The sequence below is a fragment of the Panthera uncia genome, chromosome B1 (genome assembly GCF_023721935.1).
Source record: "Panthera uncia isolate 11264 chromosome B1, Puncia_PCG_1.0, whole genome shotgun sequence".
NCBI classification, from domain to species: Eukaryota; Metazoa; Chordata; class Mammalia; order Carnivora; family Felidae; genus Panthera; species Panthera uncia.
The window spans coordinates 89,895,750-89,923,144 of NC_064811.1; the positions used below are offsets into that span (position 1 = coordinate 89,895,750).

At 38.8% G+C, this 27,395-nt stretch overlaps 1 protein-coding gene and 1 pseudogene across 5 annotated transcripts in view; both read right to left on the minus strand.

The window, feature by feature from the left end:
• Nucleotides 1–27,395, minus strand: part of CFI (complement factor I) — an 86,937-nt gene that overhangs the window by 17,027 nt on the left and 42,515 nt on the right. For 3 of the 5 annotated variants that reach the window (XM_049631022.1, XM_049631021.1, XM_049631024.1), the window contains 7 exons: nucleotides 21,413–21,454; nucleotides 12,004–12,283; nucleotides 10,296–10,449; nucleotides 8,516–8,697; nucleotides 7,520–7,633; nucleotides 7,308–7,418; nucleotides 392–439 (listed from right to left, as the gene is read on the minus strand). In XM_049631022.1, the coding sequence (XP_049486979.1) occupies nucleotides 392–439; nucleotides 7,308–7,418; nucleotides 7,520–7,633; nucleotides 8,516–8,697; nucleotides 10,296–10,449; nucleotides 12,004–12,283; nucleotides 21,413–21,454 (931 nt within the window). The remainder of the gene's footprint in view (nucleotides 1–391; nucleotides 440–7,307; nucleotides 7,419–7,519; nucleotides 7,634–8,515; nucleotides 8,698–10,295; nucleotides 10,450–12,003; nucleotides 12,284–21,412; nucleotides 21,455–27,395) is intronic. The other 2 variants (XM_049631023.1, XM_049631025.1) reach the window with 1 other exon arrangement.
• Nucleotides 23,806–27,186, minus strand: LOC125923527 (dual specificity protein phosphatase 18-like; annotated as a pseudogene).

A 27,395-nucleotide genomic window follows, 5' to 3' on the forward strand; every position in this document is an offset into this window, starting at 1 on the left:
AGGAGGAGGAGGGAAAAGGGGCAGAAGAGGAGGAGAAGGAGAAGAAACCCCAAGTAGTATTATACTGAAAAGTGAAATTGAACTGTAGAGCTTCAGAGAAAGACAAATACATGATCTCACCCATATGTGGAATCTAACAAAACAAACTCATAGAAAAAGAGATCAGATCTGTGGTTACTAGAGGCAGAGGGTGAGGTAGGGAATTAGGTGAAGGTGATCAAAAGGTACAAACTTCCAGATAAGTGCACGCTGGAGATGTAATGTACAGCATGGTGACTATAGTTAACATTGCTGTACAGTATACTTGAAAGTTGTTACGTGAGTAAATCTCTCATCACAAAGAAAAAAGAATTGTTAACTCTATGATGAGATGGATGTTAACTAAACTTACTGTGGTCATCATCTCCCGATACATGTGTCAGGTCAATATCCCGTTCACCTAAACATAAACAGCATTGTATGTTAATTCTATCTCAATAAAACTGGGAGGGAAAAACTGTCCATCTTCACTGGCAAGAGTCATGGCTTCCCGTTCTCCCTGAAAAATGTTTTAAAATTTATTTCTTTCCTCTTTTTACTAAGATTATAGCTACATTTAATGAACATAAAGTACATTGCTCAACTGCTTATATAAGCATCAAAAGAAATAATATGATTTGAAATCCTAAAACCATGTGTTTTTACATTTAAGAACTGATGTCAATGGGGAATTAAATAAGACTTCAGTAAACTCAAATAATACCAAGCAATGCCAAAAAAGAATTATTATTAATTCATGTATCCATACATATCTCCAACATTTATTTAATGCTTATTTATAAGGCATATTTGGAATATAAAAACAGATTCTGTTTTCAAGGGGTTTACTGTTGACAAGGGAGGGGAAGGGAAGATAGGTACAAAAAACTACAATAAACAGTTAACAGTGGTGTCCTGACATGGGGGTCTATCACCACATCAGAGACTAGGGCACCACTTCCTAGTTTGTGTTCTGTGGCATCATATAAATTTGGCTTGAAATCACCCATGGTGGGAGTAATCACACCACAGGAATTAGCAAAAGCTACAAATCAGGGATTTCCTCTCCCTCTCCAAAGCCAATTTACCAGCATCTACCAGCACACCACTGGATAAATTTCATAAATGAAGCAGATACAAGCATGCCTACTGCTCTCACAGTCTTCCCCATCTTTGTTGAAAGCAGCTCCATTTTTCCAGTTCTCAGGCCCACACCCCTGGAGTCACCCTTAACTGCTCATTTCTTCTCATGCCTCCATCTAACTACTGGTCAATCCTTCTGGCTCCAGCTTCAAAATACATCCAGTACGTGACTGCTTCTCACCATTTCCCTCCCTACCAACTTACCCTTATCACTATCATCTCTTCCCTGGATGACTGTGTGGCTTCCTAACTGGCCTCCCTGCTTCTCCCCTTGCCCTTATACAGCCTAGTCGCCACACAGCAGCCAGAGTAATCTTGATTTCAACTGCAAGTCAGGGGCGCCCAGGTAGCTCAGTCAGTTGAGTGTCCAACTTTGGCTCAGGTCATGATCTCACAGCTCATGAGTTCAAACCCTGTGTCGGGCTCTGTGCTGACAGCTCAGAGCCAGGAAGCTGCTTCAGATTCTGTGTCTCCCTCTCTCTTTGCCTCTTCCCTGCTTGTGCTCTGTCTCTGTCTCTCTCAAAATAAATAACATTAAAAAATTATAAAAAATAAAATTAAATGTAAGTCAAATCATGTGGTGCCTCTGCTTTAAATTCCCTATTTCCCTTACTACCAGGCTTTACTATCTGCCCTTGTCTCCCTCCACCCACCCCAACCATCTGTCCAACCTCTCCAACTATTTGCTCTTTTTTTTTTAATTTAATGTTTATTTATTTTTAAGAGAGAGAGACAGAGAGACAGAGTGTGAGTGGGGGAGGAGCAGAGAGATAGAGGGAGACACAGAATCCAAACCAGGCTCCAGGGTCTAAGCCGTCGGCACAGAGCCCGATGTGGGGATCAAACTCAAACCTTGAGATCATGACCTCAGCCAAAGTCAGATGCTTAACTGACTGAGCCACCCAGGTGCCCCAACTATTTATTCTTTAACCTCTCACTACCAGCACCTGTGACACATGCCCCATTAGCCTCCTTGCTGCTTGCTCCTCAAATATCCTGGAAAGTTGCTCTCTTATGAACACTGCACTGGTTCGTGCCTCTGCCTAGAACACTCTTCCACAGACGTCTGCATGGCTGGCTCCATCCTTTCCTCCAGCTCTTTACCTAAAAGTAACTTCAGTGAGTGAGCCTCTCCAGACTACCTTATCTAAAATTTCAGAACTTACCCCTGACATTTTATATCCTCCCTCCTCGCTTTATTTTTCTGCTTATACTTATTATTTTCCTACATATCTTACATATTTCTCTTGTTTATTGTCTCTCTTCCACCACTAGAATGTAAGATCTATGATGGGGCAGGGATTTCTGACATGTTATTCATTACTGCAACCCCAATACCCAAAGCAGGGTATGGCACTGTTTAGTAAGAACTTAATAAATATTCACTGAGTAAATGAATGAGTATAATAACTTCCAGAAACTTTTCCTCCAGAAAGCATTGATGTAAGCAAGAAGTCAATCTGTGTGACACAGAGTAGGTACCTAGCAAATATTTTTTACCATCAGAGGTTTTCCAACGAGCACCAAAAAAACAAAGAGCATTAACTCATTGCTTTGAAACTTGGTAAATAAAGGGAAAGAATTAAACACTATTCTTCCTTTTTATTATGAATTGCATTTCATGGAAACAAAATAGTTGATGAAGGAAAATTCTTCTCTATAGAAAACTAGTAAATAAATGCAGAAAGAATGCTGAATTAGAAATCACCATTTTATAGTTCCTATTGACAAAGGAATCTAGTCAACAATCACACAGGCTACTAAGGACCATTAAGATGAAAGGTTGTAGGGGAATTTTGTAAAGGAAATATCAAGCTGGTCCAGTGATCAATCTTAGTGTCACTAGTTGTGGGATACCCAGACAACATAACTTTATATGTAATAAAAAGGACATAGCACCACCCATCAAGAATTCTTGCCTAAAATATTGAACTTTGTATCTAATGAAGTCTCTAAAAATCCAGAATAAGGAACATCCTGTAGGCAAATGACCAAGTGTCTCTAAAAAATCAGTGGCATGAGAAAAATTGGTGGTGGATGGTAGGTAACTTTTTTTTAAATTGAAGTATAGTTGACATAGTGTTATATTAGTTTCAGGTGTATGACCAAGTGATTCAACAATTCTATACATTATACAATGCTGACCACAATAAATGTGATTACTATCTGTCATCATACAATATTACAGTATTATGCAGTGTATTCTCTATGCTATACTTTTCGGCCCATGACTTATTTGTAACTGGAAGTTTATATATTTTTTTAAAGCGTATTTATTTTGAGAGAGTGCAGGAGAAGGGCAGAGAGAGAGAGAGAATCCCAAACAGGCACTGTGCTTGATCTCAAGAACCACGAGATCATGACCTGAGCTGAAATCAAGAGCTGGTTGCTTAACCAATGGAGCACCCAAGCGCCCCTGGAAGTTTGTACTTCTTAATCTCCTTCACCTAATTCATCCATCCTCCCCACCTCTGCAGTCTGGAAACCACCAGTTTTTCTCTGTATTTATGTATCTGCTTCTGTTTTTGTTAGTTCTTTGGTTTGTTTTTTAGATTCCACATATAAGTGAAATCATATGGTATCTATCTTTCTCTGACTTATTTCACTTAGCATAATTCTCTCTAGGTTTATGAATGTTGCAAATGGCAAGAAGTCATTCTTTTTTAGGACTCAAGTAATATTCCGGTGTGTGTGTGTGTGTGTGTGTGTGTGTGTGTGTGTGTAATCACATCTTCTTTATCCATTCATCTGTCAATGGACACTTTAAGTTGCTTCCATATCTTGGCTATTGTAAATAATGCTGCAATAAATATAGAGATGCATACATCTTTTTTGAATTGTTTTTGTTTCCTTTGGGTAAATACTCAGTAGTGGAATTGATGGATCATAGGGTAGTGGTGTGTGCGTGTGTGTGTAATTTTTTTTGAGAAACCTCCATGTTTTCCATAATGGCTGTAGCAATTTACATTCCCACCAATAGTGCACAAGGGTTCCCTTTCTCCACTTCCGCACTAATACTTGTTAATTCTTGTCTTTTTGATACTAGGTATGCTGACTGATGTGAGGTGATATCTCATTGTGGTTTTAATTTGTATTTCCCTGCTGATTAGGGATGTGTCTGTTGGCCATCTATAGGTCTTCTCTGGACAAATGTCTATTCAGGTCCTCTACCTATTTTTTAATCAAATAATTTGTTTTTTGTGCATTGAGTTGTATAAGTTTTTATATTTTGGATGTTAACCCCTTATCAGATATATTATTCACAAATATCTTCTCCCATTTGGTAGGTTGTCTTTTTGTTTTGCTGATGGTTTATTTTGTTGTAGTCCCAGTAGTTTATTTTTCCTTTTATTTCCCTTGCCTGAGGAGACAAATCTAGAAAAATGTTGCTAAGGCTGACGTCTAAGAGATTACTGCCTATGTTCTCTTTTAGTAGTCTTCTGGTTTCAGGTCTCACATTTAGGTTTTTAATTCTCTAGTCTATTTTGAGTTTATTTTTATGTATGGTGTAAGAAAGTGGCCCAATTTCATTTTTTTAAATATACATGGCCAGCTTTCCCAACACCATTTATTGAAGAGACTGTCTTTTCCAGATTGTATATTCTTGCCGCCTTTGTTGTAGATTAATTTACCATGTAAGCATCAGTTTATTTCTGGGCTTTGTATCCTGTTCTATTATTGATCTATGTGTCTTTTTGTGCCAGTACCATACTGTTTTGATTACTATAGGCTTGTAGTATATCTTGAGATCTAGGATTGTGATACCTCCAGCTTTGTTCTTTTCAAGATTGCTTGGTTGTTCAGGGTCTTTTGTGGTTCCATAAAAATTTTAGGATTCTTTGCTCTAGTTCTGTGAAAAATACTATTGATATTTAGATAGGGGTTGGATTAAATCTGTAGATTGCTTTGGATATGGACAGTTTAACAATATTTATTCTTCCAGTCCACAAATATGGTATATCTTTCCATTTATTTGTGTCACTTCCATTTTCTTTCATCAATGTCATATCGTTTTCAGAGTATAAATATTTCACTTCCTTGGTTAATAAAATAAATACTTCTAGGTATTTTATTCTTCTTGGTGTAATTATAAGTGGAATTATTATCTTAATTTCTTTTTCTGGTAGTTTATTATTAGTATATAGAAACACAACTGATATCTGAATGTTAACTCTGTATTCTGCAATTTTAGTGAATTCATTTATTAGCTCTAATAGTTTTTTGGTAGTCTTTAGGGTTTCCTATGTAAAGTATCATGTCATTTGCAAAGTTTGACAGTTTTGTTTTTTCCATACAAATTAGGATGCCCTCCCTTCCTCTCTCCCTGCCTCCCTTCCTTCCTCCCTCCCTCCCTTCCTTCCTTGTCTGATGGTTAGGGCTAGGACTTAAGTACTATGCTGAACAGAAGTGGCAAGAGTGGACATCTTTGTCTTATTCCTGATCTTAGAGGAAAAGCTTTCATCTTTTCACCATTGAGTATGATGTTACTCGTGGGTTTGTCATATATGGCCTTTATTATGTTGAGGTATGTTCCCTCTAAACCCACCTTATTGAGAGTTTTTATCATGAATGGATATTGAATTTTGGCAAATTCTTATTTTGAATCTATTGTGATGATTATATGTTTTTATCCTTTGTTTTGTTAACGTGATGCATCACATTGATTGATTTGAGGACATTGAATCATTCTTGCATCCTTGGAATAAATCTCACTTGATCATGAATGATTCTTTTAATGTTTTGTTGAATTTGGTTTATTAATATTTTGTTGAGGATTTTTGCATCTATGTTCTTTAGGGATATTGATGTGTAGTTTCCTTTTTTTGGTAGTGTCTGTCTGGTTTTGGTATCAGGGTAATGCTGGCTTTATGGAACAAACTTGGAAGTTTTCCTTCCTCTTCTATTTTTTGGAATAGTTTGAGAATAGGTATTAACTCTTCTTTAAATGTTTGGTAGAATTAACCTGTGAAACTATTTGGTCCTGAAACTTTGTTTGTTGGGACTTTTTATGATTACCAGTTCTTTACATCACTAGTAATCAGTCTGTCCAGATTTTCTATTTCTTCCTGATTCAGTTTTGGAACATTGTATGTTTCTAAGAATGTATCAATTTCTTTTAAATTGTCCAGTTTGTTGCCTATCATTTTCATAGTAGCCTCTTATAAAAGCTTTTGTATTTCTGTGGTGCCAGTTACTTCTCCTTTTTCATTTCTGATTTTATTTATTTGACTCCTCTTTCTTTTTTTCTCAATGACCCTGGCTGAAGATTTATCAATTTTGTTTATCTTTTCAAACAAACAACACTTGGTTTCATTGGCATTTTCTATTTTTTTTTCTTTAGTCTCTATATCATTCATTTCTGCTCTAATCCTTATATTTCCTTCCTTTTACTATCTTTGGGATTTTTTTTCCTTCCTTTTCTAGTTTCTTTAGGTTTAATGTTAGATTGTTTATTTGGGATTTTTCTTATTTCTTGAGATAGGCCTGTATTGGTATAAACATCCCTCCTAGGACTGCTTTTGCTGTGTCCCGAAGATAATGGATCGTTGTGTTTCCAGGTGAGTTAACTCTTAAAGAATAAAAGAGACTTTAAAAATTTAATAATCAAACACAATGTTAGATTCTTTTGGACGCTGATTCAAACACATTGTTCTAAAAAGACATTTTTGAGACAGTTGGGAAAACGTGAACATGGGCTGTTATTAAGCAGTGTTAGGATATTATTATTTTTACGTGTACTAATGAGAGTATATTATGTACGTGTAAAGTGTATCATTAGAGATGTATATAGTGAAGTGACATAATATCTCAAATGTGCTTTAAAATACTCAAGCTGAACAAGACTGGCAAAATACTGGTAATTGTTGAAGCTGAGAGATAGGCACATATTGGTTCATTCTAATAATCTGTCGATTTTTGTTATGTGGGAACTTTTCTAATAAAAAGTTCTGAAATAACCAATAAATATTTAATAAATGAAAATATGAGAGAAGAACATCCCATAGTTCTTCACATGCCCACTCTCAGTAGTACCCTTACTGCTAACACTCGTCTGTACTCACTTAAGATTAAAATATACCTAAAAGGAAGTTGCAGAATCCCTGGATCAAATAATGGAAAAGTGTAACCACAAAACTTTCAATTACCTTTACAACCAATTTCATCTTCTCCTGTAATGCAGTCCAGCTCACCATTGCACTTATACTTATTTGGAATACAAACACCGGATTTACAAAGGAAACTTTTGCCTCGGCATCCTATGCAAACATAAATAGAAGAGGTTTTTATTTTTATTTTTTCTTACTTTAAGTCGAGTGGGATAGAATCTTAAATTCAAAAGTAAAGTTTCTCCTACTACCTTTACAGCACAGCTCATCACTTTGGTCTCCACAGTCATTGACACCATTACAGGTTTTCTTTTGAGGAATATATTTCCCATTCACACAACGAAAGGAGTCATTTGCTGAAGAAACTGTAAATTAGGAATGATCTTTGTGAAATTTATTTATGGAGTTCTAGGTGACATCTTTATCACACTTGGCATAATGGGGACTTTAAGATAAAGTCGGGCATCAAATCAAAAAGGATTTAATGTATTGGTAGCATCAACATAATATATATACGGTAAATAAAGAAAATAAATGTCAGAGTGGGTTTATGGAGGCCCTTTAATTATCTCTGAAAGTCAGTATTTATGGTGGAGGTCTGTACTCACTGGCATTGGAGAAGGAGGCTCAGGGATCAAGAGCCCTCGCTAACATCAGCAAGCACTGGTGTTCACCCATTCCTTTAATGCTGTTCCATGAATCCTCACTTCCATCCCATGACTTGCTTGGGCAGTGCCATTTACACTTTGATAGTCCTTTTTTTCTTTTCTTTTCTTTTTTTTTTAGCACCAAAAAAGCCTTTAGTCTTTAAACCATACATAATACTAAAATATTCCAATGTCAGGATGGAAGAGAAAAGTGGCAGTGACTGCCTTGAGACTGAGGCATAGATGTGGTCACTTAGATATTTTAAAGGCATTTTGAAGTGTGTAGGCTGGACCTCTCAAAGAAGATGAGGTTTCTTCTGACGTTTGAGTTACTTAGGTTTGTTATATTAACTTTAATCCAGATGTTTCAGGAAGCAAAGAGGAGTCAGGCAACTTTGCTTCCTATATAGGAGTATTTGAGTACAAAAAGGCACATTTTTGTGGCAAAAAGGAAAAGCACCAATTTAGGCTCTAAAGCCTCCAAAATGATTTTGCCTCTATTGCTGCAACTGAGTATCCATCATCTGTTTACTACAGTCATGGTATGGAATAAACAATTCTAAAGGAAGTTTTGAGGTTTCAGGCAAGCACTCTACCAACCTGTATTCTGTGTGTAACATACCACACCAGCTAAATCCTGGTAATTTTTAGTTCGTTTCTTAATAAAAGTGCATTCAGCCAAACTAGTCTCTAATCCTCGACAATGCACATGCAGACATTCGGTAGAATTTACATGGAGATCTTCAGGAACTTCAAAACTTTTTTGAACCTCAAAAGCACCTCTGCAAATAGAATAAATGAAACATTAAGGTAGAATAATTTGTACTTTTCACTTATAACCTCACTATAGGAGGTAAGGAACTAAAGTAATTTCCTCTAATTTTCTACATAGGATACATTGAGCAAGATGCTTAAATTCTCTGAGGCTCAGTATCTTCACCTGTAAAAGAGAATATGACAATCTCAGCAAGTTTTATAAAGATTAATTAAAACAATCAATTTAAACTGACTAGCCAAAGTTCAAACCTGGTAAGCACTCAGCAAATATTAGTTTCCCCTCCTGTTTCTTGTTAAGGAGGAATCCTTCCACACTCCTGATGTTTCCTTCCAACCTAAGATGTATCATTCTTGGCCTCTCTTCATCTCTTAATTCCTTTTTGCTCAAGGAAAAGGAGTAGGATAATTGATCAGGGAATTTTGGAATTATAAATCAGACAAGTAGCTCATGTTTTCCATCTTTCCTTTTGGGGGCCTCTTCACCTGCCTCATGCTAGAAGGCTTACCTGGTTAGCCCTATTATTGCTTAGAATTTGGGAAGTTAAAATGGTTCTATTCTAGCAGGTTCATTTTGTTTTTATATTAAGCTATATCCTCAATTTAGCCTTGACAGTATTAAGGTGATTTTTGGCATCTATATACCATTGCTTGGACTTTCTAATTTGTTCAGAATTTGTGCAGGTAAGAGGCTACCTCTATGACTCAATATCCTAGAGATGATGAGTTATAGTAAACTATTCTTCCAGAACATTCAATTGTTCCCAATGTGGGGCTCGAACTCACAAACTGAGATCATGACTTGAGCTGAAGTCGGATGCTTAACCAACTGAGCACCCAGGTGCCCTCTGTCCATTCATTTGTAATGAAATATATATTCATTACAAAAGTAAAAAAGAAACTTCTACATCAAAGAGGAATTATACTGAAAACCTGAAAATATTTCAAACTGAACAATAAATACCACTTTTATTGTATGCCACTGAGGCTTATGGCATGCAGATGATGCATTACCTAGAGAGAAATTTGTACCTTAAATGCTTATATTAGAAAATAAGAAAAATTGAAAATTTAGGAGTTAAGCATTTAACTCAAGGAATTAGGAAAATACAATAGAGAACAGAAGAGAGAGAGCCAAAGATAACAACAAAAGTTAATGAAGTGAGAGTAAAGTAACAAGAGACAATTTATGTATAAAATATACAAATAAAAACCACTATCAAATAGACAAATCTCTTCAAGGTTGACCAAGAAAAAGAGAGAGAAGACATAGATAAACAATATTAGGTATGAAAAAGTGGGGATAATTATAGACAAGTAGAGATATACAGTAATGAACATGTTTATAGCTATCTGAAACTGCAAAAGATTCGTATCCAGAAACTTCCAACAAACTTACAGGTGATCTGTGTTCAGCAGTGTTCTAAGTGCTAGTCAGACATGAACATATCTAATCCTCATAACAATGCTGTGAGGCAGGTAGTTCATACTCTCAGGTGACATATGAGGAAATTAAGGCACAGAAAGACTGGGTAATCAAACAACAAATAATTGGAACAATAAAACCAAACCAACCCTGGGAAAATCCAGTGACACAAGCACTTACTGTTGAAATCCAAGTTCAAGACAGGCCACATTAGCCTCCACTATGCTCCAGGCTTTTTTACATATGAACATTTTCTTATCTTGGTCTACAAGTTTTACTTCAACAATTCCCTCAGAAGTGGTAGTTCCATACTTTAAGGAAACACTAAATTCTCCTAAAATTAAACACACACACACACCCACACCCAAAAGAATGAGCAATATTTAGGCATTCACCTTTTCTCCTCTTGATTAAAAGCCTTTAAAATAAACAAAAAATGTAATTTCAAATTAACTTTGAACACCATGAAGATTTTAGCAAATAATAGTCTGTAATTGTTTTACCAGGGTCTATTATGTATCAGTGGCTATACTACCCAGTTATACAGACTATTATGAAATCCTCACATCAACCCTGTGAAGACTACAATGATATTTTTACATGAGGAACCTAAATGCCTCCACTTTTATACATGAGGTTAACTTACTTGCTCAAGTGGGGAAGCCAGGAATCTGATGGAACTATATTGATCTCACTCCCAAGTCTGTGCTCTTAAAAGTAAGCCAAACAAATAATTGAAATGTAAAAAAAAAATTTAGGTGTTCTCATATATTTAAGGCATTTAATGCCTCAAGAGAACAAAAGTCTTCCACTGACAAAATAATCTCCATTATTGCTTCCCTCCTTCCCAACAGGCAATAGAGATGGGGTCAAATAGGGAGCTTTCTTCTCCTACTCCACAGTGCCTCAATATCTTAGCCCAGCATCACACAGATATTTAGGCAACTGTGTGCTGGCATATGTCCTGGTGACTTTACAAGGAATGTTTTGAGTATTTTTCTATAAATTCATGAAGTGTCTGTGATAATTGATATTAGAATATAAGGCTGAGGTTTGCTCTACTAGTTAAAATTTCATGAGCTCTTTTTGTGTTTCAAACACTGTGTGAAGAGCTTTTACATACATCATTTTATTTAATCTTCATGAAAGTCTTAGGAGTTAGGAACTGGTGTTATTCACATTTTACTGACGTGGAAAATGGGGTCTGACAGTTACATAGCTTGTCAATAACCAAGGTGGGGTGGAGGGGCTTGCAACTAAAACTGACAGTGAGATTCCTAACCTTAACCACTCCAGCAATCTACGTATCAGCATCACAGCCTCCTCAGTGCATTAGAAGCCTGGATGGAGTGTAGACAAGCTCTTTCATCTGAAGTGCCAAGTTTGCTAGAGTATGTCCTAGGTCAGCAGTAGCCTGAGCTCCCCTTAGATCAGGGCCAATGGGCTTGGGGCTCCTTAGGGGTAGAGGCTGGTGGGAGGGACACTAGAAGAAATTATTTGATCTGGAGGTCCACAGGCACAGCTCCATATCAATATCAATCTTATATAAAGACTTTTTCACTGTGTTCTGAACCAACTCAATGACTCTGGGAATAGTCCTGTTAGCCAAGTAGAAGTGAGGGTGGGGATAATTTTGAAGGGCTGTGCAGCAGAGAGTGGCACAGGCACTGAGGGGAAGGACCAGCTTCAGGGCCTTGTGCTGTGAACTCAAAGGCTGGCTATATTCTGGTGACCCTATTTTCTTTAGTTGTCACCCCCATTACAATTAAGGGTCTAGGGAGGAATTCTGAATTGTCATCATAACATTTCGTAGCAAAATTATCTTCTAGTAGACAGTATGGTAAACAATTTCTTTCTTATATCACAGACTCAACCAGGGCTTTCCTACCTTCAGCTATGCATGTTCCATTATTTAAAAACTTTGCCCTTGGCTGAAGACATTCAAAACTCTTCTGCTGACAGTAAGTTAGGTAGCTTTTCCCATTAGTTGAACACACTCTGCTACCATTCTTTGGGCACTGATAAGGGAGTTTACAGACACAGGTCCCATCGATGCATTTCTGCCATGGTTGACAGAAGACTTTATTGCAGGAGAGATGTGTGTATTTTTCAGTTAGGCACTTGTTGTCTAGCAGATCCTTTTGAGGTATGTATGATGTCGAAGGAAGCTGTAAAACACAAAACAAACACTAACAAACTAAAATCTTTTTTGAAGATGATTAAGTGAAGGAAAGAAACAAAAGAGACTCCCCTATCCTACAGTATGGATGAGGGTGATGTGGTATAGTGGCTTACAGAATCACAAAGGTGACTTCTAGCTCTAGCTGGAGGACTTAGTTATATGCCCATGGGTAAGTTACTGACCCTCACAGAATGTGCATTTCCTCATCTGTACAATAGGGACAATATCTTCTATTTTGCAAGGCTATTGCAAGGATTAGAGATTATATACATATAATGGTTGACAGGTATGGAATCAATGGAGCTATTATTATCCTAAAGCCAACATAAAATTTTGTCTTTGAAGAAATCAATGAATCTCACAAGTCATGTTAAAAACTAACAAAATTGGTGATAAATATAGTCTCGTGGAATGAACTGGTGAATTTTAAATGAAATTGGTTAATTTTATTAATAAATGCAAAACCATTTGTTAAACCCCTACTGTGTGTAAAGTTTCTCCAAGATGAACATGAACTCTGTCTTCCAAGTGCTTGATATCTAGGCAATAAGACAGAAATACACATAATAACTGGGGTACAAGGAAGACTGTGGTAATTGATATAACAGTGGTACAAATACAATACAGTACTCTTGGAGAACAAAGTGGAAGAGAGTTAGTCTTTCTGGGGGGATTTAAAAAGGCCTCGTGGATGTGGTAGCATTTGAGCAAGGTAAGCAAAGACAGCTGCTAGCAGAGAGCTGGTGCTAGCAAAAGACAGGAGGGATAGTGCAGAATGTACTTAGGGAATCATGAGTAGGCCCAACTGATGGACACATGAGGTTTTGTATGCTTCAAATGAGGTGGTCACTGGTCAGGATACTGGTAAGAGAGAGGTAGCAGGAGTGGAGTATGAGAATGGTTTGGAAAGACACTCAAGCAAGCAAAGCAACGAGATTGGACAATTTACTCCATGTAGGGATTGAGGGTGGGTCCTAGGTTTTGAAGCTGATAGTAAGGAGGTATAATGATGCGTTTATGAATTTGGTTTGGGACCAGTTGAGTATGAAGCATCTAAAGGACATACTTTGTGGAAAAGGGATATAGGTGTGTGTCTGAAGCTTGGAAGACAGATTATTAGTTAACTCAATAAATGGGTTAGCAAGCACCACTCTGTGCCAGAGAATGGCCTAAGGCTAGGACCAGAAGAATAAAACTCTCTGTCCAATCCAAAGAGAGACAGGGAAACCTGACAATTGCTCTGACAGATATTGGCTGGGGATGCCATTAGTATAGTGTTCTGTCCTGACTAGGAGGCTCCAAAACATTTCCAGAAATTCCTGTTTTCTGGGCTGTAGTCTGAGGGTGCTGTGCACTGGTCCTCTGGCAGAGGGGGTGGTGGGCAGGCACTTCAGGTAGGACTGTAATAAAGAGAACACCAGGCTTGTTCAAGGCTAGAGAATAGAATGAGAGGGTGGTGGAGGATAAGAGAGCAGGTCCTGAGGGAGCCACTTTAAGCAAGGAAGCAAATTTCCTTTTGGGGAAGATCTTAGAAATAAGATCAGACAGGCAGGAGGCCAATTAGACCTGCAGGAATCCAGAGGAAATCTGTTGAGAGCTGGGAACAGATCAGTTGGGTCAAAAATTGTGGAAAGCATTGTGGAAAGTCATTGCTCTCTCTGTCCCCTAATTGGCCTGTCTAGAGGATGAGTGTCTTGTCCCTGTCTCACCAGCTCCCAGCAACAAGTCCCCCTCTCTTTCTCAGTGTTTTTCCAGCTGCAATAACAGCCAGTGAGGGCAGAAACAAATTGAACAATCTTTAAATCCTGTCATAAAAACAAATAAAAACCAATCAATTAAAACCATGCAAAAATTTTGCATAAGCTCTGGAAGTCTTTCTACCTAATATGCTTTTCAGTAAACTTTATTAAAACCTTTCTGACATCTCATTTTTCCTTGACCTTTGGACAGAAATCTGGGCAAGTGTCATAACTTTTCAATCATTCTTCAATTAGACCAAAAACAAAAATTTAAGATTTTTACTCCCAGCAACAGTCATGTAACAGCCAGTACAAAGTCCAGTTCTGTGTAATCATTCAAACTCTGATCTTCATTTCAGGTGAAACCTTCTCCTTTTTCCCAGCTCAAACTTGCTTTGAGGGGCATGTTGGGCCTGGTATTCACGGAATGGTGGAAAAAAAGCCCAACAAAGTCAGAACATTGAGGAGAATTTACATTTAAGGAGCTGAAGATGTGGAGCAAGTAAAAAAGTTTGCTTCCCAGTCAGAGAGAGGGGTCCTTTGCTCCATGTGTCTAATGCTGCAGAGAGTTTCAGAGGATGAAGGCTGAAAAAAGCCCACTGAACTAGATGAACACAGATCACTGGGACTCTTTCGAAGTAGTTTGAGCTGAGTGTGAGACATAGAAACTAGAGCTTGGTGTGTTAAGGCCGGAATGGGAAGTGAAGAAATGGAAGTGGAAGTACAGGGCAGCCATTCTGATTGGCCTTGTGCTTAGACATGGGAGACTGAACATAGGCTTTAAAAAAAAATCTCTGCTTCCTCTCCAAGCCCCACTAAAGTGAGAGTAACAATTTATGCACCGAATTCAGAAGCACCCAAATATATAAAACAATTAATCGTAAACATAAGCAACCTTATTGATAACAATGTGATAATTGCAGGGGACTTTAATACTCCACTTACAACAACGGATAGATCATCTAGACAGAGAATCAGTAAAGAAACAATGGCCGTGAATGATACATTGGTCCAGATGGACTTGACAGATATATTTAGAACTCTGTATCCCAAAGCAACAGAATATACTTTCTTCTCTAGTGCACATGGAACATTCTCCAAAATAGATCACATACTGGGTCACAAAACAGCCCTCAACAAATATAAAAGGACTGAGATCACACCATGCATATTTTCAGGTCACAATGCTATCAAACTTGGAATCAACCCCAGGAAAAAGTCTGGTAAACCTCCAAAAGCATGGAGGTTAAAGAACATCCTACTAAAGAATGAATGGGTCAACCAGGCAATTAGAGAAGAAATTTAAAAATATATGGAAGCAAATGAAAATGAAAATACAACAATTCAAACACTTTGGGATGCAGCAAAGGCTGTCCTAAGAGGAAAATACATTGCAATCCAGACCTATCTCAAGAAACAAGAAAAATCCCAAATACAAAATCTAACAGCACACCTAAAGGAACTAGAAGCAGAACAGCAAAGACACCCAAACCCAGCAGAAGAAGGGAAATAATAAAGATCAGAGCAGAAAAAAAAATATAGAATCTAAAAAAACTGTAGAGCAGATCAATGAAACCAAGAGTTGTTTTTTTTGAAAAAATAAATAAAATTGATAAACCTCTAGCCAGGTTTCTCAAAATGAAAAGAGAGAAGACCCAAACAGATAAAATCACGAATGAAAATGGAATTATTACAACCAATCCCTCAGAAATACAAGCAATTATCAAGGAATACTATGAAAATAATATGCCAACAAAATGGACAACCTGGAAGATATGGACAAATTCCTAAACACCCACACACTACCAAAACTCAAATGAGAAGAAATAGAAAATTTGAACAGACCCATAACTAGTGAAGAAACTGAATCACTTATCAAAAATCTCCCAACAAGTAAGAGTCCAGGACCAGATAGCTTCCCTGGGGAATTCTACCAGACATTTAAAGCAGAGATAATACCTATCCTTCTCAAGCTGTTCCAAAAAATAGAAAGAGAAGGAAAACTTCCAGACTCATTCTATGAAGCCAGCATTACTTTGATTCTCAAACCAGACAGAGACCCAGCAAAAAAAAGAGAACTACAGGCCAATATTCCTGATGAATATGGATGCAAAAATTCTCAACAAGATACTAGCAAATCGAATCCAAAAGCATATAAAAAGATTTATTCACCATAATCAAGTGGGATTCATTCCCGGGCTGCAGGGCTGGTTCAACATTCGCAAGTCAATCAATGTGATACATCACATTAATAAAATTAAAGATAAAAACCATTTGATCCTGTGAATCGATGCAGAAAAAGCATTTGACAAAATACAGCATCCTTTCTTAATAAAAACCCTCGAAAAAGTCGGGATAGAAGGAACATACTTAAACATCATAAAAGCCATTTATGAGAAGCCCACAGCTAATATCATCCTCAATGGGAAAAAACTGAGAGCTTCCCCCTGAGATCAGGAACATGACAGGGATGTCCGCTCTCACCACTGTTGTTTAACATAGGGTTGGAAGTTCTAGCATCAGCAATCAGACAACAAAATGAAATAAAAGGCATCAAAATTGCCAAAGATGAAGTCAAAATTTCACTTTTCACAGATGACATGATACTCTAATGGAAAACCTGACAGACTCCACCAAAAGTCTACTAGAACTGATACATGAATTCAGCAAAGTCGCAGGATACAAAATTAACGTACAGAAACCGGTTGCATTTTTATACACCAATAATGAAGCAACAAAAACAGAAATAAACTGATCCCATTCACAATTGCACCGAGAATCATAAGGTACCTAGGAATAGACCTAACCAAAGATGTAAAAGATCTGTATGCTGAAAACTATAGAAATCTTATGAAGGAAATTGAAGAAGACACAAAGAAATGGAAAAACATTCCATGCTCATAAATTGGAACTATAAATATTGTTAAAATGTCAATACTACCCAAAGCAATCTACATTCAATGTCTTCCCAATCAAAATTGCACCAGCATTCTTCTCAAAGCTAGAACAAGCAATCCTAAAATTTGTATGGAACCACAAAAGACCCTGAATAGCCAAAGTAATAGTGAAGCAGAAAACCAAAGTGGGAGGCATCACAATCCCAGACTTTAGCCTCTACTACAAAGCTGTCATCATCAAGACAGTATGGTATTGGCACAAAAACAGACACATAGACCAATGGCATAGAATAGAAACCCCAGAACTAGACCCACAAAAGTATGGCCAACTAATCTTTGATAAAGCAGGAAAGAATATCCAATGGAAAAAAGACAGTCTCTTTAACAAATGGTGCTGGGAGAACTGGACAGCAACATGCAGAAGAATGAAACTAGACCACTTTCTTACACCATTCACAAAAATAAACTCAAAATGGATGAAGGACCTGAATGTGAGACAGGAAACCATCAAAACCCTAGAGGAGAAAGCAGGAAAAAATCTCTCTGACCTCAGCCGTAGCAATTTCTTACTCGACACATCTCCAAAGACAAGGGAATTAAAAGTAAAAATGAACTATTGGGACCTCATCAAGATAAAAGCTTCTGCACTGCAAAGGAAACAATTGACAGAACTAAAAGGGAACCGACGGAATGGGAAAAGATATTTGCAAATGACATATTGGTTAAAGGGCCAGTATCCAAAATCTGTAAGGAACTCACCAAACTCCACACCCGAAGAACAAATAATCCAGTGAGGAAATGGGCAGAAGACATGAATAGACACTTTTCTAAAGACATCCAGATGGCCAACAGACACATGAAAAGATGCTCAACGTCACTCCTCATCAGGGAAATACAAATCACAGCCACACTGAGATACCACCTCGTGCCAGTCAAAGTGGCTAAAATGAACAAATCAGGAGACTATAAATGCTGGAGAGGATGTGGAGAAACGGGAACCCTCTTGCACTGTTGGTGGGAATGCAAACTGGTACAGCCACTCTGGAAAACAGTGTGGAGGTTCCTCAAAAAATTAAAAATAGATCTACCCTATGACCCAGCAATAGCACTGCTAGGAATTTACCCAAGGGATACAGGAGTACTGATGCATAGAGGCACTTGTACCCCAATGTTTATAGCAGCACTCTCAACAATAGCCAAATTATGGAAAGAGCCTAAATGTCTATCAATTGACAAATGGATAAAGATGTGGTTTACATATACAATGGAATACTACTTGGCAATGAGAAATAATGAAATCTGGCCATTTGCAGCAACATGGATGGAACTGGAGGGTATTATGCTAAGTGAAATAATTCAGGCAGAGAAAGACAGATACCATGTGTTTTTACTCATATGTCGATCCGGAGAAACTTAACAGAAGACCATGGGGGAGGGGAAGGGGAAAAAAAAAGTTACAGAGAGGGAGGGAGGCAAACCATAACAGACTCTTGGATACTGAGAACAAACTGAGGGTTGATAGGAGTGGTGGGGGAGAGGGGAAGGTGGGTGATGGGCATTGAGGAGGGCACCTATTAGGATGGGCACTGGGTGTTGTATGGAAACCAATGTGACAATAAATTATATTTAATATTAAAAAAAAACAAAAGCAAAACAAAAAAAACCCCACCCAAAGTGAATGAGAGAATGTTAGGGGCAGTTAGTTAGGTTCTAACAGGGTACCTGGAGGCCAGCAAAGAAGTCATGCCCAGTTATCAGGAAAGTAAGAGGCCTGTCCAGGCAGTACTCCAGAACAAAGTCACAAAAAGCCGGATCAAACCAGACAGGCCCAAGATGGTTGACAAAGTAGGCTGAATAAGGAATAAAAAACCCGAAACCCTGCTTCCAAGACATCCTTGCCCCAAATAGTAAATATTACATCTCCTTGTTAACAATCATCAATAAAAGATAGAAACCCAAACCCCAGGGTGTGCAGTGTTCCCTCTTCTAGCTTGTCCATTCATTTAAAAACAATTTTTTTTACATTTTTATTTATTTTTGAGAGACAGATAGAGACAGAGCAGGAGTGGGGGAGGGGCAGAGAGAGAATGAGACACAGAATCTCAAGCAGGCTCCAGGCTCTGAGCTGTCAGCACAGAGCCCGACACGGGGCTCGAGCTCACAAACTGAGATCATGACTTGAGCTGAATTCGGATGCTTAACCAACTGAGCCACCCAGGTGCCCTTTGTCCATTCATTTGTAATGAAATATATATTCATTACAAAAGTAAAAAAGAAACTTCTACATCAAAGAGGAATTATACTGAAAACCTGAAAATATTTCAAACTGAACAATAAATACCACTTTTATTGTATGCCACTGAGGCTTATGGCATGCAGATGATGCATTACCTAGAGAGAAATTTGTACCTTAAATGCTTATATTAGAAAATAAGAAAAATTGAAAATTTAGGAGTTAAGCATTTAACTCAAGGAATTAGGAAAACAAAATAGAGAACAGAAAAGATAGCCTAAGATAACAACAAAAGTTAAACAGTTTCCATTAAGAATTCTTATGCTCCCAAAGACTGAGAACCACTTCTGTTGACCAATAATTTTTAAAGTGAGTTACATATAATCTGGGAGTATGAAGATAATCAGGTGGGTAAAATAATAGAAATTATATTAATTGTTATGTTTTATTGAAAAAGTAGGAAGAAATAAATTTATCTTTACTAATATTCAAATATGGATCAGCACATGTGCTTGCACTCATAACATATTCATTCAATATTTGTTGAGAGACTACAATGTGCCAGGTACTGTTCTAGGTCCTGGGGATACAAGAGTGAATTGCACAAAGTCAGAGAGCTTACCTTTCTAATAGGAGACAGACAAAAATGAATAGAGAATAAATACACAGTATGACAGAAGGTGTCAAATGTTGTGCAGGGTAAGAAGAATAGAGATTGGGGAGAGTGAGGGGGAGGACCATTATTTTGGGGGAAAAGTTTATCTTGGAGCAGAGATATGAAGGTGAGTGTGCAATCCATGCAAGTATCTAGATGTGGGATGTCACGGTCAGAGGAACGAGCCAGGGCAAAATCTGTAGGGGAGAAGCAAATGTGATGTGCTCTTGGTCTAGAGAACTGGTGTGGCTGGAGGGATGTAAGTGACTGGAGAGAGAACAGGAGAAGATGAGGTCAGAGAGTTGGAGGGATGGATAACTGATCACATAGGACCTTATAAGTTACTGTGAAGACTTTGGCTTTTTCTCTGAATGAAAAATAAAGCCACTGGAGGGTGTGAGCCTTCCAATATTTAGAAATTGGGCAGAGAATGAAGAATTAGTAACAGAGATGAGAAGATGTGGCCAGTGAAGTAAAAGACAAATAAATAGAAAATGCTGGCACAGAGGCAAAGAGAAGAAAGGAGTGATCAGCTGCTGTGTCTAATGCTTCTCTAGTTAAATGGTGACCTTGAAAAATGTAATTTTGGTGGAATGGTGGAAACTCAAGCCTGACTGGGTTCAAGAAATAATGGGAAAAGAGAAACTGAGCACAGCAAAATTTTGAGACTTTAGATATAGAGGGGCAAAGAGAAATGGGGAGATAATTGGAAGAGGATATTGAATCAAGAGAGGGTTTTTGTTCTAAGAGGATCATATACATGTGCTTAAGGAAACTAGATGATATGATCTAGTTTTAGCTAAAGGAATAATGGACAAATGGCTTAAAGATTCATGTAGTGAAGTGAATGCTGGATTGAAAATAATGCCCAAATTCAACACCAATGGAAAAGCACATAGCAGAGTCATACTTCTAACCCCAGTAGAGGCTGTTCATCAGTCACATCATGGGGTTAAAAACAATGAAAAATTAATTAGCTATGACAAGAAGTCAGCCCTACCCCCAATGAGTAGAATTAAAAAGAGTATTTGAAATATAAATTTCTATCTGGTATCATTATGAACCTCTCCCTACGTGTTTATTGTATGTTGCTCTTTGTGAAGTATATTTTTTCCAGTTAATATGCCACTAAATCAAATGAAAATTTTGAAAAATAATAAAGTATATTTAATGACATTATCCCATTAAAGATTGATGAAAGTTATTAAAATATTATCTATGTGCTTAAAATTGTGTTTTAAGGTGCATTATTTATATAGCAGTGTATTTATTATTTATAAAATATATTCACATATACTAGAAGCACATGTTCAACAATTTGTATCGGTTATGACTCTAGCCTATTCATCTTCAAATCATGACTCAACTCCTTCAGTTACTGTTGCTTTTTTGTGTCTATGGGTTTGTTTTTGTTTTGTTTTCTTTTGGCCCTTTCCTTGGCATTTGTAATGATGCAGCAATTATTTTGATGTAAACTTTGTCTTTTTATTCTAGGCAGGACTACAATGAAACAATTTGAGACAGATGATTGGTAGTTAGAAAACAAGAAACAATCTCCTATTCACCCCAGTATACAGCTGTATAGCTTTACCTGTGGTTTCTTTGTCCATTGTTCTTGATTTTCATCTGTATCCTACAAACAAAAGAAAAAGAATGATCAACTATGACAAAGCACAGAAAAGGCCACCACTTCCCCCTTCTACTGCTTAAGTAGTTGTGTGTGCTTAGGTAAGTGACTTTACCTTTCTGATTCTGCTCTTCTATAAAATGTGGAAAATAAAAATATCCCCACAGAGCTGTTCTAAGGATCCAATAAAAATAAATACCAGGGAAAACACAAACATTTAAGACCTTATACAAATGCAAATATGATGGTAATTGTAGTAGATTGCAAGTGGCCCCAGTTCTTCTAACCTCCCTTCACCCAAGTCCTTTGTCTTGCTTCTCACTGGGGGCAGGGTGTATTTTCCTAACTCTAGACTCTGGGTCTGGCCATGTAACTTGCTTTTGTTTAACAGGAAGTCAGCAGATGTGTTACAACAGATTGGAAACTTTTTGTCCGGTTGGGTTTGTCCTTTGCTTCTTTGCCATAGCTATGAGAAGAACATGGCCAGACTAGCAAAGAAGAACCACTCTAGTTGAGCTCAGCTTAGATCAGTTGACTGCCAACCAACATGCAGACTAGCATACTAAGTAAAGTTTTATGCCACTGAGATTTTGTGGTGATTTTATTATTATGGCATTAAGTAACTGGTACAATAATCATTTTCCTGGAAAGCATTGAGGTTAAAAATGGAAAAGCTTCAAAAACCGTAAACAATATAGAATTTTGTCTTTCTTCCAGAAGTAAATAAACAGCTTATATCCTGAAATTATCAAATATATGGGAAGTCTTTCCACTGGAAGAGTTTTAAGACCCCTATAGTTTTAGTTCCTTCTCATCGTGCTTTCCACTAGCAATTTTTTTTCTACAATTGTTTTCTCTCCTTGGATCTGCCTATCTTGTATCATACCTGTTTCTGATACAAAGCCATGCTCTGACACCCAACAACCAGATCCTTAACTATAGCCATTCTATACAGATAAAAAAGTAATGTTTCTCTATTTATAAATAATGATGAATTGTTTAATTCACATAAAGAATTTGAATTTTATTATTTTTTGTTGTTTTTTTATTAAACTTTTTAAATTTACATCCAAGTTAGTTAGCATATGGTGCCACAATGATTTCATGGGTAGATTCCTTAATACCCCGTACCCATTTAGCCCATCCCCCCTCCCAAAACCCCTCCAGTAACCCTCTGTTCTCCATATTTAAGAGTCTCTTATGTTTTTGTCCCCCTCCCTGTTTTTATATTATTTTTGCTTCCCTTCCCTTGTGTTCATCTGCTCTGTCTTAATGTCCTCATATGAGTGAAGTCATATGATATTTGTCTTACTCTGACTAATTTTGCTTAGCATAATACGCTCCAGTTCCATCCATGTAGTTGCAAATGGCAAGATTCCATTCTTTTTGATTGCTGAGTAATACTCCATTGTATATGTATACCACATCTTCTTTATCCATTCATCCACCAATGGACATTTGGGCTCTTTCCATACTTTGGCTATTGTTGATAGTGCTGCTATAAACATTGGGATGCATGTGTCCCTTCGAAACACCATACCTGTATCCCTTGGATAAATACCTAGTAGTGTAATTGCTGGGTCATAGGGTAGTTCCATTTTTAATTTTTTGAGGAACTTCCATACTGTTTTCCAGAGTGGCTGCACCAGTTTGCATTCCCACCAGCAGTGAAAAGAGATCCTCTTTCTCTGCATCCTTGCCAACATCTGTTGTTGCCTGAGTTAACGTTAGCCATTCTGACAGGTGTGAGGTGGTATCTCATTATGGTTTTGATTTGTATTTCCTGATGATGAGTGATGTGGAACATTTTTTCATGGCCATCTGGATGTTTTCTTTGGAGAAGTGTCTATTCATGTCTTTTGCCCAATTCTTCACTGGATTATTTGTTTTTTGGGTGTTGAGTTTGATAAGTTCTTTATAGATTTTGGATACTAACCCTTTATCTGATATGTCGTTTGCAGATATCTTCTCCCATTCTGTCAGTTGCCTTTTAGTTTTGCTGATTGTTTCCTTTGCTGTGCAGAAGCTTTTTATTTTGATGGGGTCCCAGTAGTTCATTTTTGCTTCTGTTTCCCTTGCCTCTGGAGACGTGTTGAGTAAGAAGTTGCTGTGGCCAAGATCAAAGAGGTTTTGCGTGCTTTCTCCTTGAGGATTTTGATGTTATGTTTAGGTCTTTCATCCATTTTGAGTTTATTTTTGTGTATGGTGTAAGAAAGTGGTCCAGGTTCATTCTTCTGCCTGTCGCTGTCTAGTTTTCCCAGCACCACTTGCTGAAGAGACTGTCTTTATTCCATTGGATATTCTTTCCTGCTTTGCCAAAGATTAGTTGGCCATACGTTTGTGGGTCCATTTCTGGGTTCTCTATTCTGTTCCATTGATCTGAGTGTCTGTTTTTGTGCCATGTTTTATTTTTTAAATAACTACCCATTTTTCCCAAGACCAGTATTTTGTTATTGGAAATGGAGGAAAATGGTTATATGATGTGTGCAGGTACGCTGGGCACTTATACCCTATTCTCCTTTAAAAATTGGAAATATTACTTTGGGTCAATTCCATTATTTTTGCCTCAGAAATTAAAAAAAATCATTGGCCTTGTTTCTTGGTCTTGTTTTTTATTATGAAGGTAAGATGGCTGAAATGTTGTTGTTTTCATTTTTTTTTTAACATTTGTAGCAGTTTTATTCAAAATCACCCCAAACTGGAAACAACCCAAATATCCTTCAATGGGTGAAAGTTAAAACAAACTGTGGTACATCTGCACATTGGAACACTACTTAGCTATGAAAAACAACCTGAATGAATCTCAAAGACATACTGAAAGAAGCCAGTCTCCAGAGATTACATCCTGTATGATGCTATGGATGTGACATTCCAGAACAGGCAAATCTTCAGGAATGGAGAACAGATTGGTGTGTGCCAGAGGCTTGGGTGGAGCAAAGGTTTGACAACAAAGAGGTGGCATCAGAGAATTTTTTGGGTGATGGAACTGCTGTGTTCTAACTGCAGAGGTAGTTACACAAATGTGTTAAAACAGAACTGTACATACAAAAAAGTTGATTTTTATGGTATATTAATTCAAAGTTTTTAAAAATGAAGATAAGACATGTCCCAATCAAATTCTTTTTAAAAAGGCTATAGAAGAAATTTTCCACCTGGGTTTCTTCCAGAAAGTCTGCTGTGTGTGGACTCTGCCACACCAGCCCTGGTGTTTGTGGGTCTGTTTATTCGCCTGTAAAACAAGAAGTCAGTCTACAGCAGTGATTTTCCTTCTCCCCCACACTCTAAAATTGTACCGTTGGGCAAGCCCGTCATGGAAGTTGGGGTGGGGCAGGTTTGGAAGAAGGCATTTGGCTTCCACTGGTGGACCCACAGACAAGTTGTGCTTTTGTCTGTCTCCTATATTGTTCATTTGAAAACCTCTGGATTAGAATCGCTGGTCTTGAGTCAGATCCTCAGGTCCTTGGGAGGTTTGAACCATCTTGGATTTCAGGGTCTATAGGTTGGGCCCACTCATTTGTCCTTTTGGCATGTGCCCTCATAGACCCAGGTGGTTAGCCAGACCAGGGCACTGGCTTTAGTGGTAAGCAATCTAAACAAGGCCTTTGTGGGGAATCTGGAAGAGTGCTCCTTGCTTCAGGACTCCCAGGGCACACATGGATTAAATGCAATGGGAACTCTGAAAAGGCTAAGAAGCTAGGCCTCTCATGAAGTAGGGTGTGAAGGGACTTAAACCTTTTTTTTTTTTTTTTTCCACACAGGAGGACCTTTTTGGAAGAGCATTTTGTAAACAATAAAGGGTTGTGCAAAGATGGGGGAATTGTGAGGATGACCGTGCTAACCAGGACCAGCAGGGCCAAAGCATCATTCATGCCTAGAGTTGCTACCATAAGCCCTGACTGTGTGTCAGGCACCATGTTAAGGAATTGCTGAATCTTCATGACAATGCTGTGAGAAAAGGGCTGTCATTGCCTGGACAGATGAGAAAGCTGAGGCTCCAAGAGGTCCCAGATCATATGGGGAGGAGGTGACAAGGCTAGGTTCCAGTCTGTAGCTCTGGCCTTCCAAATCAAGACCTACAAGAGGAACCCCTGAAGCCTGATGCCAGGCCTTCTCTCCACGTGTGCCTCTAAGAAGGAAACTAATGCCACCATCAAAGGCTGGTGGGGGACTGCCATGGGTACTCTGAGAACTTGCCACCTACAATAGCACTCAAAAATTTTTTTCGTAAATTTTATACAATGGAATGCTTTCTTTGAAAACTATGTCATGTGTAAATCCAACCCAGAAAACCAGAGTTGGGTCCCTGTGGCTGAAGGTAGAAGCAGGGTTGGCCTGGGCCCCCAGGGCTCCCAGAGCACCACCTGAATGCCACTTATCTAGTAGGTTGGCACTGACTGTGAGTGGCACAGGAGGCGCCATGATGCTTAAGGCTCTGGCTTCGGGTTTGAAAGAGTGAAGTGGAATGGTGGCTGACTCGTTTGTGGGTTGGTCAGTCTGCGGGAGGGCAGCAGGCTTCCAAGCTTGCCATATGCTTTAGGCACTGGTCCATTTGACCTGGGCACTTGCCTCTCTCTCCCATCTGGCCAGCAGCCATGACCTGTCACTCACAGGGTAGGAAACTTACCTGCACCATCCTACAGTTAGTGAACTTAATCTTTGAAGATATGGATAATAAGGTTAAAAGCTACAGCACCTTTCCTTTTTTTTCCTGCTCCTTATAAAAGGCATCATCTGTTTTTTCTGTAACAACAGTAGAATGTTTAAGTTCAGATCTTGGTCAACAGCAGATCTGCACCTTTGACCTGGGCACAGAGGCTGGTGAGATGGCTCAAAGTGGAATCATCAAACGGACCCCCTTCTCCTAGATGTCAGGGATCACTCCCATAGGGGAGCTGACCATGTGCACGAAGTTCTTGCCAAACAGCTGGAACTCATAGTGGATGAGCTGCTCCCAAAAGCCATTGTTGGGCCGGATGATGGGCCGGCATGACTTGGTCCCGTGTGGGTGTCCAGCAGGGACATGGCATGGTACTTCATGAGGTAGGCAAGGCAGAGGGCAGCTGAGTGGCTCACGCCAGCAGCGCAGTGCAGCAGCGTGCGGCCCTGCTTCATCGCCACACTGTGGATGTGGTCAGCAGTGGGGTCAAAGAAGTCCACAGAGACGTGAGATGGGTGTGTCAGCCACCGGCACCTGTACATACCGGATGTCCTCATACAAAGTGTTCACCACTTCTACCGGGACGTTGATGACCGTGGTGATCCGGTTGCTGGAGACCATGAGCTTGTTGTTGGCAGCCACCCCATTGCTGATGTATAGGCTGCTGGTGATCTGTGAGAGGCCGCTGACCGATGGCTGCCGGAACCGAACCGGAAAGGTACGCGGGGTGCTGTCATCAGGCCAACGGGTCAGCGGCCAGTGAAGCACAAAGGCTGCATCTTTCTGCTAGGCTGTGCCATGGGAAACTTCCTCTCGTGGGCGAGAGAGCAGGTTCGTTCAGGAAGCAACCTTGCCTGAAGCGGGCGAGGGTCTCGGGGAGAGAGAAGACCGGCCACCACCATCTGGGAGCCACAATCCCAGGCCGCCCCACGCTCTGGTTTCCATAGCAATGGTCCTTCCTCGCGGTGAGGGATCCTCAGGGCCAGGTCTTCGGGGAAACCCCGGCCTCCTCTCCGCTCTCTGGGGCTGTCCCGCCCGCCCTCGCCAGGTTACCCGCCCCGCGATGACGCCGGGGCCACATCACTTTTAGCGGAGAGGTAGTGTCTGCTCAGCTCTCTGCAGTCCGCTGAGTCTCCTGTTGTTTTCATTTTCAATTAATTTTTTAAAAATAGGAAGCACAAATGAATATTACAAAAAGGTTCGAAAGAGTGCCTGTAAAACGTATGTTTCCTTTTTTCCCTTATCCATTCAACCTACCCAGGCCCACCTCAGAGTCATTCATTTAATAGC